The sequence below is a fragment of the Marmota flaviventris genome, chromosome 10, assembly GCF_047511675.1.
Source record: "Marmota flaviventris isolate mMarFla1 chromosome 10, mMarFla1.hap1, whole genome shotgun sequence".
Classification (NCBI taxonomy): Eukaryota; Metazoa; Chordata; class Mammalia; order Rodentia; family Sciuridae; genus Marmota; species Marmota flaviventris.
Window position 1 is genome coordinate 87,469,148 of NC_092507.1, and position 17,581 is coordinate 87,486,728.

The 17,581-nt window shown below is 34.2% G+C and overlaps 1 protein-coding gene and 1 non-coding gene across 2 annotated transcripts in view; one reads left to right on the forward strand and one right to left on the reverse strand.

Moving 5' to 3' along the window:
- Positions 1-17,581, forward strand: part of Slc35a3 (solute carrier family 35 member A3) — a 41,530-nt gene that overhangs the window by 18,070 nt on the left and 5,879 nt on the right. The window contains exons 2-7 of the mRNA XM_027943141.2: positions 685-889; positions 5,210-5,364; positions 5,443-5,565; positions 11,215-11,386; positions 15,038-15,156; positions 17,438-17,571. Of these exons, the coding sequence (XP_027798942.1) occupies positions 703-889; positions 5,210-5,364; positions 5,443-5,565; positions 11,215-11,386; positions 15,038-15,156; positions 17,438-17,571 (890 nt within the window). The 5' untranslated portion in view covers positions 685-702. The remainder of the gene's footprint in view (positions 1-684; positions 890-5,209; positions 5,365-5,442; positions 5,566-11,214; positions 11,387-15,037; positions 15,157-17,437; positions 17,572-17,581) is intronic.
- Trnaa-ggc (transfer RNA alanine (anticodon GGC)) lies at positions 10,901-10,972 on the reverse strand. Its single transcript has one exon. It is a non-coding gene; the product is annotated as a tRNA-Ala (tRNA).

Below are 17,581 nucleotides of genomic sequence, written 5' to 3' on the forward strand. Positions count from 1 at the left end.
TGAGGTTTTTCCTTGTTTGGGGAATGAGTATACTCATTTTGGATTGCATCTTGGACATTTTGAGTATTATGAGACTCTGGTTCCTACTTCTATCTGTATTAGTAGTAGGACACTGGGCACTGCCTCTTTGCTTATATTCAACTTGTTTATGGTAGAAATGGTTAATAGGGCTCTACTCCATAGTGTCTATGGTTGCAGATTCTTTGGTGGGTAGGAAAGGGTACTACCTCTGCTCCCATTGATCTGAGTGGTGATGATCAACATAGCCTGTGCCAGTTGAACGGGTTTTGTTGTGTTGTCTTAGGACTGTGTTAGATCTGCTGTGTTAGTCTTTTGGTTAGAGGAACTGGGTTTTTCTTGTTACTACTTTGTTGTTATTGTTCTATTCCTGTTAGTAATTCCAGGTTGTGAGTTATTGTGGCACCCAGAGTAGAAAATATAGATGGCAAAAAATCTCCTAGGAATTTGTTGCTGGGTTATTCCTTGAAATCTTATGTCTTCAGCCAATTTACTTTATTTTCTTCACCTTTCAGAGCCTTCTGATAGTAGTTCCTTTTTGTCTTTAGGTTAAGAAGGAAGAATAGTTGCTTACTTCATCTTGTCTGGAATCAGAAGTCTCATGTTGGATATTTGTTTCTGTATTTTGTAATTTTATTTACTTGCCCTGTCTATTTTGTTTTTCAGGCAAATGAAGATAAAACTATGTCTGCCAACCTAAAATACCTTTCCCTGGGAATTTTGGTCTTTCAGACTACCAGTTTGGTTCTAACCATGCGTTATTCTAGGACTTTAAAAGAGGAAGGACCTCGTTATCTATCTTCTACAGCAGTGGTTGTTGCTGAACTTTTGAAGATAATGGCCTGCCTTTTATTAGTCTACAAAGACAGTAGTAGGTATCTAGGTTTTTTGTTTTTACTTAGTGTAACTAATTTAATTTACGTATAGATGTAAACATATAGGTAACTACATATTTGAACCCTTGCATTGTCTGATTGTCCTAGTATTTAGTTGGGAATAAAGGCATTTTATCCTAATCTATATCATGGTTCATGTCTTCTGATTAACACTATAAATATGAATCATCTTTTCTTACAATTATGGTATAATAATTTGGAAAAAGTAAATTCTATAATTCTGTGACTGTTAGAACTTTTTACTGAAGATTTTTTATTTTATTTGCTGTATTGATTAGATGGGCATGACTAACTTGATTCAGTTTTCCCTTTATTTATTTGTGGTGTTAGGAATTGAACCCAGGATCTCGTGCATGCTAGGCAAACACTTTACCACAGAGCTACATCCTCAGCCCTTGATACAGGGTTTTTTTTTTTAAGTATATTTTAAGTTTAAATGGACACAATACCTTTATTTTATTTATTTTATTTTTGTGTGGTGCCAGAGATTGAACCCAGTGCCTCATGTGTGGTATGCAAGCACTCTACCACTGAGCCACAACCCCGCCCTTGATTCAGTTTTTAAAAACAGTTTCATTGAGATATAATTCATGAACCATTCAATTCACCCGTTTTTTGTTTGTTTTGTTTTGTTGTTGTTTGCAGTACTAGGGATTGAATCCAGGGGTGGTCTAACACTGAGCTACATTCCCAACACTTCTTATTTTTATTTTTATTTTGTGACAGGGTGCTGCTAAATTTCTCAGGTTGGCCTTGAACTTGTGCCTCAGTGGGATTACAGGCATGTTTTGTTTTGTTCTTTTTGGAGCTGGGGATTGAACCTGGGGTCTCAAGCATGCTAAGCATATTCTGTATCACTGAGCTACACTCCAGCCCCAAGTCACCTTTTTTTGTGTGTGTACATTATTGAGGATTGAACCCAGGTCCTGGTGCATGTATTCATCAATTTTAAATGTACCATTTGATGGTTTTTGGAGTACTTTGTTATCAATTGTAATAAATGTATGTAACTTAGAATTTGCCATTGTAATGATTTTTTAATGCATAAATCATTGGCATTAACCGCATTTATAGTGTTGTACAAACATGGCCAATTTTCAAAGCTTTTTCATCATCTGGAACAGAAACTCTTGGGTAATAATTCCCCATTGGCCTTTATCGCCATTCCCCAATAATCTCTAATTTACTCTCTCTTTTTCTTGATTCGGGGGATAGAACCCTGAGCCCCAATTATGCTAGGCTAGGCAAGCACTCTACCACTGAGCTACATCCCAGCCCTCTAATTTACTTTCTGTCTGTATGAAATACCTAGTCCAGATATTTCATATAAGTTGAATCATAACGTTTATAATGTTTTCAAGATTTATCTATGTATTAATATGTATCAGAATTTTATTTATTTATTTAGTTAGTTCGTTAGTTGTAGATGGACAAATACCTTTATTTATTTTTATGTGGTACTGAGGATTGAACCCAATGCCTCACATGTGTGAGGCAAGTGCTCTACTGCTCTAAATAAGAACTTTATTTCTTTTTATGGTTGAAAAATATTTCATTGTATAAATATACCATGTTTTATTTACTTATTCATATGTTGATGGACACTTGGGTTGTTTCCACCTTTTGGTTATTGTAAATAATGCTGGAATGAACAATGAGAAATGCTGCAGTAGATGTACAAATGTCTGGTTGAGTCCCTTCTTTTATTTCTTTTGAGTGTATATTTATAAGTGCTTCTCAGCCATTTGTATATCTTCTTTTGAACTATATTTGACATGACTTGATAATAGAGTGAAAGCCAGGAAAAGGGAGGAGTCCAGTTTGGATAATGATTTTAGGTTTTTAGATTAAATTCCTGGGTGCTAAAGATTGATATCTAAAAGATAGATTTGGAGGAAATGTAAGGCTTCTCTTTGGGCCATATTAAGTTTGAGACACATATAAAGCATTCAAATTGGTATGTGAAATAGTAGAGTATATGAATATGAAGCTCAGGGATTTGTCAGCTTATAGATTGTTTTAATAAAAGTCAATTGTGGTAAAAAGGAAATTTTTTTTAAGTCAAGGATTGGATAAGATAAGCTACTATATGTACTAGAAGAAAGAAGGGCCAAAGTCTGAACTTTGTTAGCATTCCCAATATTTAGAGGTCTAATTCAGAAGGCAGGATCAGTAAGAGAAGGACTGTAAAGGAGCCATCAGCAAGACATAAAAACATAATAGAAAGGCTGAGAAATGAGTGTTTTTGCTGCTAAGGTCTAGGTGAATACAAGTATACACTACATTTAACATTGTAGAACCAAAGATATCTTTAGCATAAATGGTTACATTGTGGAGAGATGATAAAACCAAATTTCAGTGAACTAAAGCATGAATAAGCACACTGTGCACAAAAATAAATTCCAAGTGGACAAAATATTGACATTTTAATATAAAACTATTTTAAAAATATTTTTTAGTTGTCAATGGACTTTTATTTTATTTATTGATACTTGATGCTAAGAATCAAACACAGTACCTCACACATGCTAGGCAAGCGCTCTGCCACTGAGCCACAACCCCAGCCCTTAAAAACAAAACTTTATGATCATGGTCTATGAATGATTTAAAACAAGATACAAAACAAAAATAAGCCATAAAGGGAAAAAATAGATAATTTGGGGGTAGATATATTAAAATGAAAAATCCTGTATGTCAAACCAAGTGAGGAGGCTAATCATAGTTTGAGAAAATATATTTTTATTACATGTAACCACCAAAAATTAATAATCAGAATTACAAAGAACTCTGACAATTCAGTAAGAAAAGACAACAGCTCAGTAAAAAAGGGGTCAAAGGATATAAATAGGCAGTTCACAAAAGAGGAAACCTGACTGGCCAGTAAATACATAAAAGAGGTCCAGGGCTGAGGGTATAGCTCAGTGGCAGAGTGTCTGCACAGCATGAGCAAGACTCTGAGTTTGGTCCCTAGTGCTGGAAAAACAAACAAATAAAAACCTGCAATCAGGGAAATTAAAACCAAGAGACATAATGTTATTGCCCTCACGTTGACAAAAATAAAAAGTAACAATACCAGAAATTGGCAGGAATGTGGAGGACAGCCTCCCCTAAAGTACTTGTGAGAAAAGTATATGATAGCATCAATTCTTTAAATTTTTACATTCAGAACGTAAGCTGACATTTTAGATTTTTTCTGATAAAGGAAAAAAATAGTTCAGTTTTTATTTTTGTTAATTTTACTATTTTGGGTTGAGAAAAGGGCAGGTAACAGCAATCTTTAAAATTCTTTCATTTCAAAAAATTTTCATATTAAAGTTTTCCTATTTTATATTAGAGAGAAAATCATTAAAATAAAGCATTAGAGTTCCTTAGAATTTCTCCTTTCTGGAGAGATTCATATGTCAAAGTTCTTTGGACTGTGTGTGTGCATGTGTGTGTGTGTCTGTGTGTGCGTGATTAATACTGTAGGTTGGTTAGCTCAAAGTCTGTTTCCAATACCTTTCTCTGTTTTCTTTTTGTCTTTAATGTGTATAAAATAAAGGAAAAGATGTGATTTCCCAGCTTCCTTATAGCTAGGGGTAGGTAATATAACATATTCCAGAAATGAGAGTAAGATACCTACAAGGCTTTTGTTGTCTCTTCCTTCTTGTTGCATGAAACAAGAACCAGAGGTTCATTAGTCATTTGGTGAACCTGTTGGATATCATGCAGAGACAACTGAAAGTGAAAACTGTGAAAGTATAAAAAGCCAATATATTTATATATTGAGAAGCCTGGTTCACTGAGCTGCTGTAGAAACATTAGATTTGGACTCATGCTATGTAAGTCAAATTGAGCTACTTTTATTTGGGTTTTCCATCCAAACCTACCCCTTTTCATTATTGAAGTTTTCATAATTATTAATTGCACAAATGGCTGATGATAAATGAAATGCACAAAATAAAATTTTTATAATGTTATATAGTAAAGCAAGGATAGTTGGTTAACATGTTAATACTTTGTTGAGCCTTTAGTTATCATAAATGTTTGTGTATGTATGTGTGAATATATGAGCAAATTGGTTACATATCAGAAAGAATGTAAGAATAATGCTCTTCTTAATATGCTACCTGTTAATAATTAACACTTGAAAAATTAGCATCATAAAAGTATATTTTAGACCTGAAAACATCCTAACATGTAGCTGAGTTTTGTTTTTTACAAATGAGGAAATTTAAGGTCTTGAGAGAATGAATGTACAACTTACTTAGAGTTACCTAAATATTGATTTTTCCCATTTCACTTGTTTATTCTAGAATGTAGTCTAAGAGCACTGAATCGAGTACTGCACGATGAAATTCTTAATAAACCTATGGAAACACTTAAACTTGCTATTCCATCAGGGATATATACTCTTCAGAATAATTTACTATATGTGGCACTATCAAATCTAGATGCAGCTACTTATCAGGTACTTGAAATTAATTTGAATTGTCCTTTTAAGTAAGAAACAAACAAGCATTAATAATATTGCTATTTTCTTTTTCAGGTCACATATCAGTTGAAAATTCTTACAACAGCATTATTTTCTGTGTCTATGCTCAGTAAAAAATTGGGTGTATACCAATGGCTCTCCCTAATAATTTTGATGACAGGAGTTGCTTTTGTACAGGTAACTATTCAAGATAAGTATAACTTTCATTTTTACCAGTCTTGAAACCTTATTTAGTTTGCTTGGAGAGCATGGTTCTTTTATTTGTTAAGGCAAATAAATGCTGACATATTTTTTGAGGGCTTCGTTCATGCAAAATGCTACATTGAGATCATCAGTGATTCAAAAAAATAAATAAAAATAAAATTACCTACTTAAAGAAATGAATAATCACAGCTCCTCAGGAGACTCCAAGTTCAAGGTCAACTTGGGCAACTTAGTGAGACCACGTCTCAAAATACAATAAAAAGGACTGGCGATATAAGTCAGTGGCAGAGTACTTGCCTAGCACATATGAGGCTCTGGGTTCAGTCCCCAGCACTACAAAAAAAGGAAAAAGAAGAAATGAATAATTTTGGTTAGGGAAATAAGACACTATATAAAAACAGACCTAATTTTTACTGGATATATAGAGTAGTTGAGATTATTAGCTACCTCCTTAATGTCTCTTGGCTTCACTGATATTTTCTTCTCTGATTCTCATCTCTTTGTAATGATTCCTTATTCGTTTCTTTCATGGAGTTCTCTTCTTGATACTCACTTTAGATAATGGGGTGTTTATAGGCTTGTTTTTTCTCCTGGGTTATATCCTTATTTGTAGAGATTTCATCTATTCTGCGGATTTTTTTTTTTGTGTGTGTGTGTGTGTTTTAACACCGATATGCTCATGTCTCCTCAGTTTGTGTCATCAGCTCTGGTTATATAACATCTATAGTTTCAGATTTATATACTGAAAGATCAATTGAGTATCTTCACTTGGTTGCTCAATAGACCACATAAACTCAGCATATCTAAAATTAAACTTTACGTGTTTCCTCACCAACCCTGCTTTTATTTTTATTTTTTCCAATCATTACTCAAGCTACGAACTGTCCTAAATTCTTTCTTCTGCCTGAACATCCAATCACTAAGACCTTATTAATTCTGCTTTCTAAATATTCTTGATTACATCCTTGTTTCCTTTTATCATTTGCCTAGTTTCATACTTTCTCACATGGACTTTACCTAATGCTTTTGTTGTTGTTGTTTGTTTCTTTTTTAACTTCAGTCTAACCCATCTCTCTAAATCCAGCCTCTACTTAGTCACCACTATGATCTGCTTAAAAACAAGTCAAATTGTATCAATTTCCTGCCACCCAGAGGATCCCTATCACTTTCCCCAGAGTGTAATATGTTTATCTTGAATAAAGATCTTCAATAACTTATTTTAAATGGGTATTGTAAAAACTATATCAAACCCATATTTTTATAGATTTTGCTTAATATAAGCTAAGTAGTTATTGTTTTAAAAAGTGTTTAAAATATCAAGTAATTAATGATTCAAGTGGAAGATGGATGTGGCAGAAACTATGATGATAGGCAAATAACAGAAGTTTCAGGAACACTGACTTACAGGTTAATGTCCAGAATGGTTAGCATGACAAAATAGACCTTCCCTATAACACCTTCCAGTCTAAGCTCATTTCTGCTTCTCCCCATTTCAGACTTAACTTCTACAACTGCTGTGCTTTTTTGTGTATCTGTGCATTGATCCATTCTCTATTGTGCAGTCAATGATTTCCCTCCTTTCTTTGCCTGGCTAACACCTACACGTTTGTTTTTTGCTGGGGATTGAACACATATTAGACAGGCACTATACTACTGAGCTATATCCTCAGCACCTTCTGTTCATTTAAAAAGACTCAGTTGAGGTAATAACATCTACCAGAAAACCTTCCTAACGTACTAAACTGAGTTTTGTCTCTTTTTGTCTGCTGCATAGTACTTTGTACATATCTTTTTCCTAGTACTTCATATACACTTAGGTACATGTGTCTTTACCATTACAACTTAAGTTCCTAGAAAGCAGGAGTTGTGTTTCACTTTCCTTCCATTTCCAGAGCCTAGTTAGCAAGATTTAAATATAGTTTAAGATCAGGGAAAAACTGACATTTGTTTTTACATGATAAGTTTTCAAATGATTTTTATACACTGTAAGTACATACTACTTCTGGGAAAACTTCAGAGATAAAGTTGGATTTAAATTAGATTTTGAAAGATAATTGTTATATTGAAATACATATATTGAATATTTACATGCCAGGCACCTTAAAGGACTTGATGCTTCCTCTATGTTATGTAATATCTGCTTAAGATGAATATTCTTTCCAAATTGAGGAAGAAGAGTTGAAGCTCCCAGGGGTTGTTAACTAACTTGCTCAGAATCACCAAACCAGTAGTGGCAAGAACCAGTTTCAGTAGGTCTGAAGCACCAGAAAAGTCATTACAGAAAAAAGGATTTTTTTTAAAAAAGTACAGATAGATAGCTGTGGATAAGCGCAAGATAGGTTAAATAATGGCAATAAACTTACTTGCTTGGAACAAAGGGTTACATAAGATGAGATTACAAAATGCAGATTGGTACCAAATTATATGTGGTCTTTAATATCAGGCTAGGAACTTAGATTTGACCATTTTAGGCTGTTAAGGCTTCACTGGGGATTTGAAAGGGAAATCCTGTAGTCTGCAGGACACATTGGTGGAGAGAAAGTTTGAAGGAATGGAATTGGAATGTCCTATAGCAGAGATGGAAGAGGTATTACGAGGAGCCAAGTGTGGTGGTGCACACCTGTAATCCCAGTGACTCTGGAAGCTAAGACAGGAGGATTGCAAGTTCAAGGCTAGCCTCGGCAACTTAGTGAGGCCCCAAGCAACTTAATGAAACTTTGTCTCAAAATAAAAAATAAAATAGGCTGGGACTGTAGCTAGTGATAAAGCACCCTTGGGTTTAATTTCAGTTTAAAAAAAAAAAAAAGAAAAAATTTGTTGTGAGATAAGAATCTGTATGAATTTGAGACTAATAAATATCGGAGGAAATGGAGTTCAAAGAGAGTAAAAGACAGGTTTGAATGGTGACATTTTTAATAGAAATAAAGTCATCAAAATGTATTTGTTTTGGAGAAAGAAAGTAAATTGAATTTTAGTCACATTGGCTTTAAGGAGATAACAAGTTTCTGAATAGCAGCAACTGAAATCTTGAACCTGAGGTCAGAAGCAATGTCAGTGCTTCTGTGAATCAATTCTCCAGCTAGGGGAGGTGAGTATAAGCTGTGCTGTATAGCTGTTCTGTCAATATGGTATCGATAAGCCCCACATGGCTATTTAAATTTAATACTTATAACAAAATAAAATTAAAATTTCAGTTCCTCCATCACACTCCCATATACCAAGTACTTAATAGCCACATGTGTATAAAGTTACCCTAATATACAGAAAAGATATAAGAACATTTCCATTCTCACAGGAAGTCTATTGAGTAATGTAGATATAAAGATTGGGAAGAGAGGACCAAGAAAAAAAGCAGGCAGTTTCAAGAGGAAAGGGATTAGTAATCGATATTGTCAGTGCTGCAGTGAAGGCAAGATGATGAACAGTTTTATTATTACAAGTTATATAACATATTGAGAAATCTCTAGTAGCCAAGAAAATAAACGGTGCTGGGGAAACTGAAAATTTATATATGGTAGAATGAAATTTAACCCCTATCTCTCACCCTGCACAAAACTCAAAAGTGGATCTAGGATATAGGCATCAGACCAGAAACCCCGTACCTACTGGAAGAAAATGTTGTCTCCATCATGTTGGCTTAAGAACCAACTTCCTCAACAAGACTCTGAAAGTGCAAGAAGTGAGATCAAGAATCAATAAATGGGAAGATATCACACTAAAAAACTGCTTCACAGCAAAGGAAACGAGAATGTGAAAACAGCCTACATAATGGGAGAAAATCTTTCCCACCTGCACCTCAGATTAATCTCCAGGACACACAAAGAACTCAAAAAACTTAACACCAAAAACAACAACAACAAAAACCCAATCAATAAGTGGGCAAAGGAACTCAACAGATACTTCACAGAAGAAATAACCATCAGTCAACAAATATATGAAAAAATGTTCAGCATCTCTAGCAATTTGAGAAATGCAAATTAAAACTACGCTGAGATTCCATCTTATTCCAGTCAAAATGGCAATTAGCAAGAATACAAGTAACAATAAATGTTGATGAAGATGTAGGGGAAAATGTACACTCGTACATTGCTGGTGGGACTACAAATTGGTGCAACCACTCTGGGAAGCAGTATGGAGATTACTCAAAAAACTTGGAATGGAACCACCATTTGATCTAATTATCCCACTCCTCAGTATATATCCAAAGTACTTAAAATCAGCATACTATAGTGATGCAGCCACATCAATGTTTATAGAGCAGCTCAATTCACAATAGCTAAGTTATGGAACCAGCATAGAAGCCCTTAAACAGATGAATGGATAAAGAAAATGTGGTAGACATACACAATGGAATATTAGCCATAAAGAAGAATGAAATTATGGATTTGCCAGTAAATGAAACTGAAGACTGAATGTTCGTCTGATATGTGAATGCTAACACACAATAAGGCAGGAAGAATAGGAGGGAAGAATAGAAGTACATTGGATTAGACAAAGGGGAATGAAGGGAAGGTAGGTGGGTGGAAATAGAAAGACAGTAGTAATGAATTGGACATAACTTTCCTATGTTCATACATGAATACGTGATCACTGAAACTCCACATCATGTACAACCACAAAAATGGGATCCTAATTAGAATAAATTATTCTCTGTATATGTATAATATGTCAAAATACACTCTACTGTCGTGTATATCTAAAAAGAACAAATTATCCCCATCCCCGCAAAAAAGTTAAGTTATAGAAGAATCAGAGGAGTGAAGAAATAGATGTAAGACAAAATTTAACAATAGTTACAAGGTGTCAAATGGTTAGGTTGGGGTCAGAAACATCCAAGCCATAGAGTACCATACCTGATTTATGACATTGGAGTTCCTGTGTTGAAACACATTTCCTTTCTAGTAAACCCAAGTTTTCCTTCATTTTCTGATGGCCCATATTCCCCTGTGTTTGGGGTTCCCCTCCCAACAGCTTCCTGTTATTAAACTTGATTTAGTACATCTCTTTCCAGTTATCTATGCTTTTGCTTTGGTAACAGATGGCATGTAGGAATCTTATACTTTCATCTACCTATATTTTTGCAAGGTAGTCTATAAAAAATTAAAGATTTTTGGAGGTGTAGAATACTAGGGATTGAGCCCAGTGCTCTACTACTGAGCTACATCCCAATCTTGTTTACCTTTTATTTGAGGCTGGGTCTTGCTAAATTGCCTTAGTTGGCCTTGAACTTTCAATCTTCCTGCCTCAACTGAGTAGCTGATATTACAAGTATGCACCACTGTGCCCAGGTTAATTTTTTTTTTTTAATAAGTGGTGCTGGGGATTGAACCCAGGGTCTTGTGCATGCCAGGCAAGTGCTCTACCACTGAGCTACACCACTCCCCAGCATAAAAAAATTAAACTTTAACAGATTATCTTAAAGTAATAGGTTGGTCTCTATAAAAGATGAAATATAAATACTTGTTTTCCATTAGGGTATTATTTTGAAATTATAACTTGAAATAGTGATATATTGTTAATGTGGGGGGAAAATCAAATGATTCTAAGAGTGGGCTCTTAATATGTACTTTATAAAGTATTAAAGTACTATAAGAATTAAACTTCAATTTTGTTTTTATTCAGTGGCCCTCAGATTCTCAAGAGATTGATTCTAAGGAACTTTCAGCTGGCTCTCAATTTGTAGGCCTCATGGCAGTTCTAACAGCATGTTTTTCAAGTGGCTTTGCTGGAGTTTATTTTGAGAAAATCTTAAAAGAAACAAAACAATCAGTGTGGATAAGAAACATTCAGCTTGGTAAGTTTTAAGTCTTTTCTAATTTTTTTTTTTTTCCCTTTGCGGTGCTGGAGATTGAACCCAAGGCCTTGTGAATGTTAGCAAATACTCTATGACTAAGCCATACCTTCATCCCCTTTAGTATTTTAAAAAGTGATTATCTTGTTGGGTGTAATGGTACACACCTGTAATCCCAGTGGCTTGGGAGGCTGAGACAGGAGAATCATGAGTTCAAAGCCAGGCTCAGCAACTGTGAGGCCCTAAGCAACTCAGTGAGACCCTGTCTCTAGATAAAATACAAAATAGGCCTGGGGATGTGGCTCAGTGGTTGAGTACCCCTGAGTTCAATCCCTGGTACCCCCCAAAATAAAAAAAAGTTATTATATTGTTTTATTTACAAATTTCTGTACATCTTTTTAAATAAGTTACATAAAATATGCTTTTTATGCAAATATCTGGCAATGTTTTTCCTTTTAGAAAAAATGTATTTTAGGGGCTGGGGTTATGGCTCAGTGGTAGAGCGCTCGCCTCACACGTGCAAGGCTCTGGGTTCAATCCTCACACCACATATAAATAAATAAATAAAATAAAGGTATTGTGTACAACTACAAAAAAAATGAATATTTTTTTAAAATTTTAAAAATTAAAGAAATGTATTTTAAAGCTGGGTGTGGTTGGCACATGCCTATAATACCAGTGACTCAAGAGGATGAGACAGGATTGCAAGTTTAAGGCTAGCCTTAGCAAATTAGCAGAGGTCCTAAGCAACGTGGTGAGACCCTGTCTCCAAAAAAAAAAAAAGTATTTAAATGAATGCCTTTTATTCAAGAATATGGAATTGTAGGTTTGTAACATAACATATAATCTATTCCTGTTCTTATCATTTGTAGCATTAGTAACTTTACCCTTAGTTTTCACTTCTTTCATTTCAAGTGTTGCAAATAACTGTTTTACTCCTGAAAAGGTGGATTTAAGATACTTAAGTGGGGTTGAGGTTGTGGCTCAGTGTAGAGTGCTCACCTAGCATATGCGAGGCCCTGGGTTCGATCCTCAGCATCACATAAAAATAAATAAATAAAATAAAGGTATTGTGTCTAACTACAACTAAAAAATAAATATTAAAAAAAGATACTTAAGTGGAGGAAGTTAGAAATGATGAACTTTTGGTTTTCTAAATATTAACATGCTTTTTTATTTCAAAGTGTTATGTTTTAGCTCTTAAATAATATAGCATTTTTCTAACGGAAGGTAAGTAGCTTAAAAGAAAAAGAATCCCTATGGATTGCCTTTGAGCAAAGATTTAAACTACTTATAGTATTATTATGATTAAATCCTCATACAAGGATTCCAAAAATTAGTATTATTGGCTTATATTCATTTTGGATAGTGCTACTTAGAAAACTGCCATGTGAGAAGCAGCTGCTTTGCAAGTGAACACATTCTATTTTAAGTTTTTGTCCCTGAGAATTTGGGGCTTATTTTTGAAATCACTGTTTTTTTTCCCTAATCCACATCAATTTAATAGATATCCATTTCTCTCTTCATCAGCAGTCATATAGGCCTCTTCTGTTTCCTACACAGCAAATTGTTTATACTCCTAATGGCCCATATTGTAAGTCAAACTTCCCAAATTTGATTAGTCATCCTTTCATCTGTTTTCCAATAATGTGGTAACAAAAAACTGAATCTTTATGTTATCAAATAGGATTTATTTATGTTTCTCTGCAAAATGTGTAGAAATGTATCATTTTTTCCCTTTCAGGGTAAATATTTTTAAAGCAAAATTTAATTAGCTTCTTTTTGTTCAGTTTGTTTAGAATATAGTTTCACAGATTTAAAAGCAGTAATCAGTTTAATTTACCATTTCAGAAAAAGTATATCTGTAGCAGAGTGCTTAAGAACACTTAGTTTTAAAGTCATACTCCTCAAATCCTGATTTTATCACTTACTGTCTCTGTGACATTTCAGAAGTTATTTTAACATATCTGTGATTCACTTTCATCTATAAAATGTAGTAACTAATTGCTGGCTGTGGTGGTGCATGCCTTTAATTTCAGCTATTTGGGAGGCTGAAGCAGAAGGATCTCAAGTGTGAAGCCAGCCTGGACAACTTAGACTGTCTCAAGATAAAAAAGACTAGCAGGCAGGAAACCCAGGGTTCAGTCCCCAGTACTGTAAAAAAGAAAAAAACAAGAAAGAAAAGTGTACCTAATTACAGTACCCACTCATATACTGCTATGAGTATTAAATGAGATAATACATGTGAAGTATTTAGGAAAAAGTGTCTTGCATATCCATGTAGTAAGCACTAAAGTCGTCTATTTATATAAATATGCAAATAGACAAGAAAAAACAAGATATTAAAGAGATCAGCATCCCAATGACCTAAGACCTCCTGGTAGGTCTCACCTCTTTATTTTATTTTATTTTAATACCAGGAATTGAACCCAGCAGCACTTAACCACCAAACCACATCCTCAGCCCTTTATTATATTTTATTTAGAGACAGGTATTTTGAGTAGCTTAGGGCCTCGCTAAGTTACTGAGGCTGGCTTTGAACTCGTGATCCTCCTGCCTCAGTCTCCCAAGCCATTGGGATTACAGGCATACACTACCTCGCCCATCCTCTAGGACCCACCTCTTGAAAGTTCTATCACTTCCCAATAATGCCACAAGCTGGGGACTAAGCCTTTAACACTTGGGCCTTTGGGGGACATTTTAGCTCCAAACTATAGTATATACTATATATGTTTTTAGTTAATTAAAAAGTATTACTTTTATAAATTAAATTTTTAAAATTTTCCTACTTTCAGGAATTTTTGGAATTATATGCTAGCATTAATTTCATGTTCAAAATTAAGGAGAAAGCTGGCATTAAATGAAATTTTAAAGAGTTTTTCATATCCCCTTTAATTCCTTTTGTTATGGAAAGCTGCCTAGTTCTAGCTTTACAAAAAAAAAAAAAAAAAAATCATATCCCTGCTACCTCTTTGACTGCATTTATTCCAAAGATTGTCCATAGAGGTGGTTCCTATAGACATCCATAGCCTACCAGTGATCCTGGAAATTGCTTAAATCCAGTAGTCATATGATAGGCTCTATTGTTAAGGTGAGGAACTCTGTAATGAATAAGGTATAATTTCTATTTTCACTGAGCTGATTTTCCCCAAAATTGAGATTTCAGCAATACATATAGATTCTAATATTTTTTACCCCTCATTTTTTAGTTATTAATTATTATACTTTCAAAACATGAAAAAAGGCTGTTATATGTGCAAGCTTTTATATATGCATGTATTATGTAAAGATATCAAAATTTAGACATAGCAAAAGGAAGATACAAGATATGACATATACTGAAAGCAGGAGATTTTGTAAATATTTGAATGGGGCAGCCATATAATCATATAATTTCTGCAGTTATATTATTTTAGCACTCATTTGATAATCTCTGTTCTTTTTAATATTCCCCATCTTTGACTTTGTCTGTAGTCATGATATAATACTGTGTGTTACTTTGTTAAGTTTATATAAACCAAGTAAAAAATTTAAAAGTAGTCAAATTTCATTTAAAAAAAAAGTAACTATAAAACTTTTTGGGATATCAACAGAAACATTCTCTCTTCAGAAAAACTAAATGACATGATACAGACTTCTCTCTCTTTTTTTTAGGTTTTTTTGGGAGCATATTTGGATTAATGGGTGTTTACATTTATGATGGAGAATTGGTTTCAAAGAATGGTTTTTTTCAGGGATATAACCGACTGACCTGGATAGTAGTAGTTCTTCAGGTAAAGCATGTAAAGTCTTTTATTTAATGCTAAAGAGAATCAAAGTTGCTATGGATATTGGCGGGGAAGACGATGGTGGGGGGGATCCCTCCTGTTAGTTCTTTCATTGTGTCTAATTTATTCAGGGAAGTTAAAAATAGAACTGGTCTTAATGCTCTAATGAAAAACTCACTTTAAAAAGGGTCCTGAGTAAACACTGTGGTATTTAAGTTTAATCATGAAATGCAAGTTTAATAATAAAGCGGCTGAAGCTAAGGACAAATAAAACTTTTGATTTTTCTATAACTCATATTGTACAGAAAGTGTGTGGTCAGCTCCTGAAGATCAAAGAAACAGATCTAGATATTTCATTCTAGTTTTTCAACTTCATTTTTTAGTTAACATATTGAAACATTCCTGTCAAATTAGGTCAGTTTGTATTTAATTTGAATTTATTCAAGAGTCAAGTAATTAATTTCGTTTTCAAAAAATACTTATTGAGGACTTGGGATATACCTCAGTTGGTAGAGAGCTTGCCTCACATGAACAAAGCCCTGGGTTCAATCCCTAGCACCACCAAAAAACAAAAACAAAAACAAAAAACTTATTGAGTACTCTACTCTGGAGGACATAAAAATAAAGATACAAGTCACTGCTCTTAGAGCCTTCTATTCTTCTAGAAGTATTTGAAGTTATAAGGAGAAAAGTCCTGGAAGGCTAGTGAAGATGTCAGAGAAAAGTTTGGTTTTGACAGCAGGAAGGATATTTCTGTTTTTAAGATACTGAAAGAAAGGAGACACGATGAGAGAAAATTTGAAGTGCAATTAGGGTAAGTCAAGAGAATTTATGTGTGATATAATTTATCCTAGCAAAAAAAAGGAAGTCATCTTCCCTTAACTAGGGGCTCAAGACATGAGCAAAATTAAAAAGATCTGGTATAACTGACTGATCTTAGGAATACATAGAAGAATGACAGTGTTGCCTAGAAATAATGGAACTCAAACATTAATTTGTAGTAAACTCAATTGGAATAATTTGTGACTTTCTCTAAATAAAGCTACTATCATTAAAGGTGGAGGGAAGGTTGTTAAGGTGAGTAGTCCAGATTTGGAAACTGATATGAAGTACAGGTGGCATATCCCTTATCCAAAATACTTGAGATCAAAAGTGTTTCAGATTTTTCATTTTGGGGAATGGACTCACACACATGCACATGTGCGTGCATGCACGCACATACACAAACATACACACACCTTTTACTCATAACATATAATATTTTTAATGTACTTGTATTATGACTACCCATTACATGAGGTCAGGTGTGGCATTTTCTGCTTGTGGCATCATGTCAGTGCTCAAATGAAGTTAGGATTTTGGAATACTTTGGATTAGGGATGATCAACCTATACAGTAAAATCACTCTCTTTCCGTTTTTTGGGTTGGGGGATCTCCTTGGTGATTGAACCCAGGACCTTGCATTTGCTAGGTGAGCACTGTAACACTGAGCCACCACCCACCCACAACAACCTCATTTTAAAAATAGCCCCATCTGGAATTTGAGAGATTGGGTAGAAAGTTCTTCATGAATTTTTTTTTTTTTTTTTAATAGATGGACACAACACAATGCCTTTATTTTTTTTTTTTATGTGGTGCTGAGAATCGAACCCAGGTAGAGCACAAGGCTAGTGGGTGGCTTAATGGTAGAGCACTTACCTACCATGTGTGAGACCCTGGATTCAATTTCCAGCACAGCAGAAAGAAAGCTGGGAGGGGAGGGAGTAAGGAGAGAGAGGAAACAAAGGAAGAGAAAGAGATGATTAAAACTAATTTAGCAAGAGTAATCTGATGACAGTGAGTGGTAGATTAGGATGGAGAGAACCTAGAAGAAGAAAGCAAAGTTAGGAGGTTGCTGAAAGGTTAGTGAAAAAAATCTTTTTAATTATTTCATTTTTACTCAAAGATAAAAATATAACACTGTTCACAGTGACCTGTCTTCCCACATTTGTCCAAACAAATGATGTTTAATTAATAATTAGGTGAGGATAGATGTCTTTTCATAATGTGATCATACTCTATTACAGTAAGACTCAGATAATTTTGGTAGTTACTCTAAGAGTTACCTTTTGAAATATGCAGACTAGTGAACAAAACCTGTGAGTGTATTGTTTATGAGATGTTTAATATAAATTGTTTACTATAATGGGATTCGATTCGTAGGACAAAAGCCTAAATCTTCATTGAATAATGAAATTCTCTGCAAAGTAATTCTGTTTTTAAAAATAATCTCTTAAAACTTTTGTAGGCACTTGGAGGCCTTGTAATAGCTGCTGTTATTAAGTATGCGGATAATATTTTAAAAGGATTTGCAACCTCTTTATCCATAATATTATCAACACTGATATCCTATTTTTGGCTACAAGATTTTGTGCCAACCAGGTAATTTATT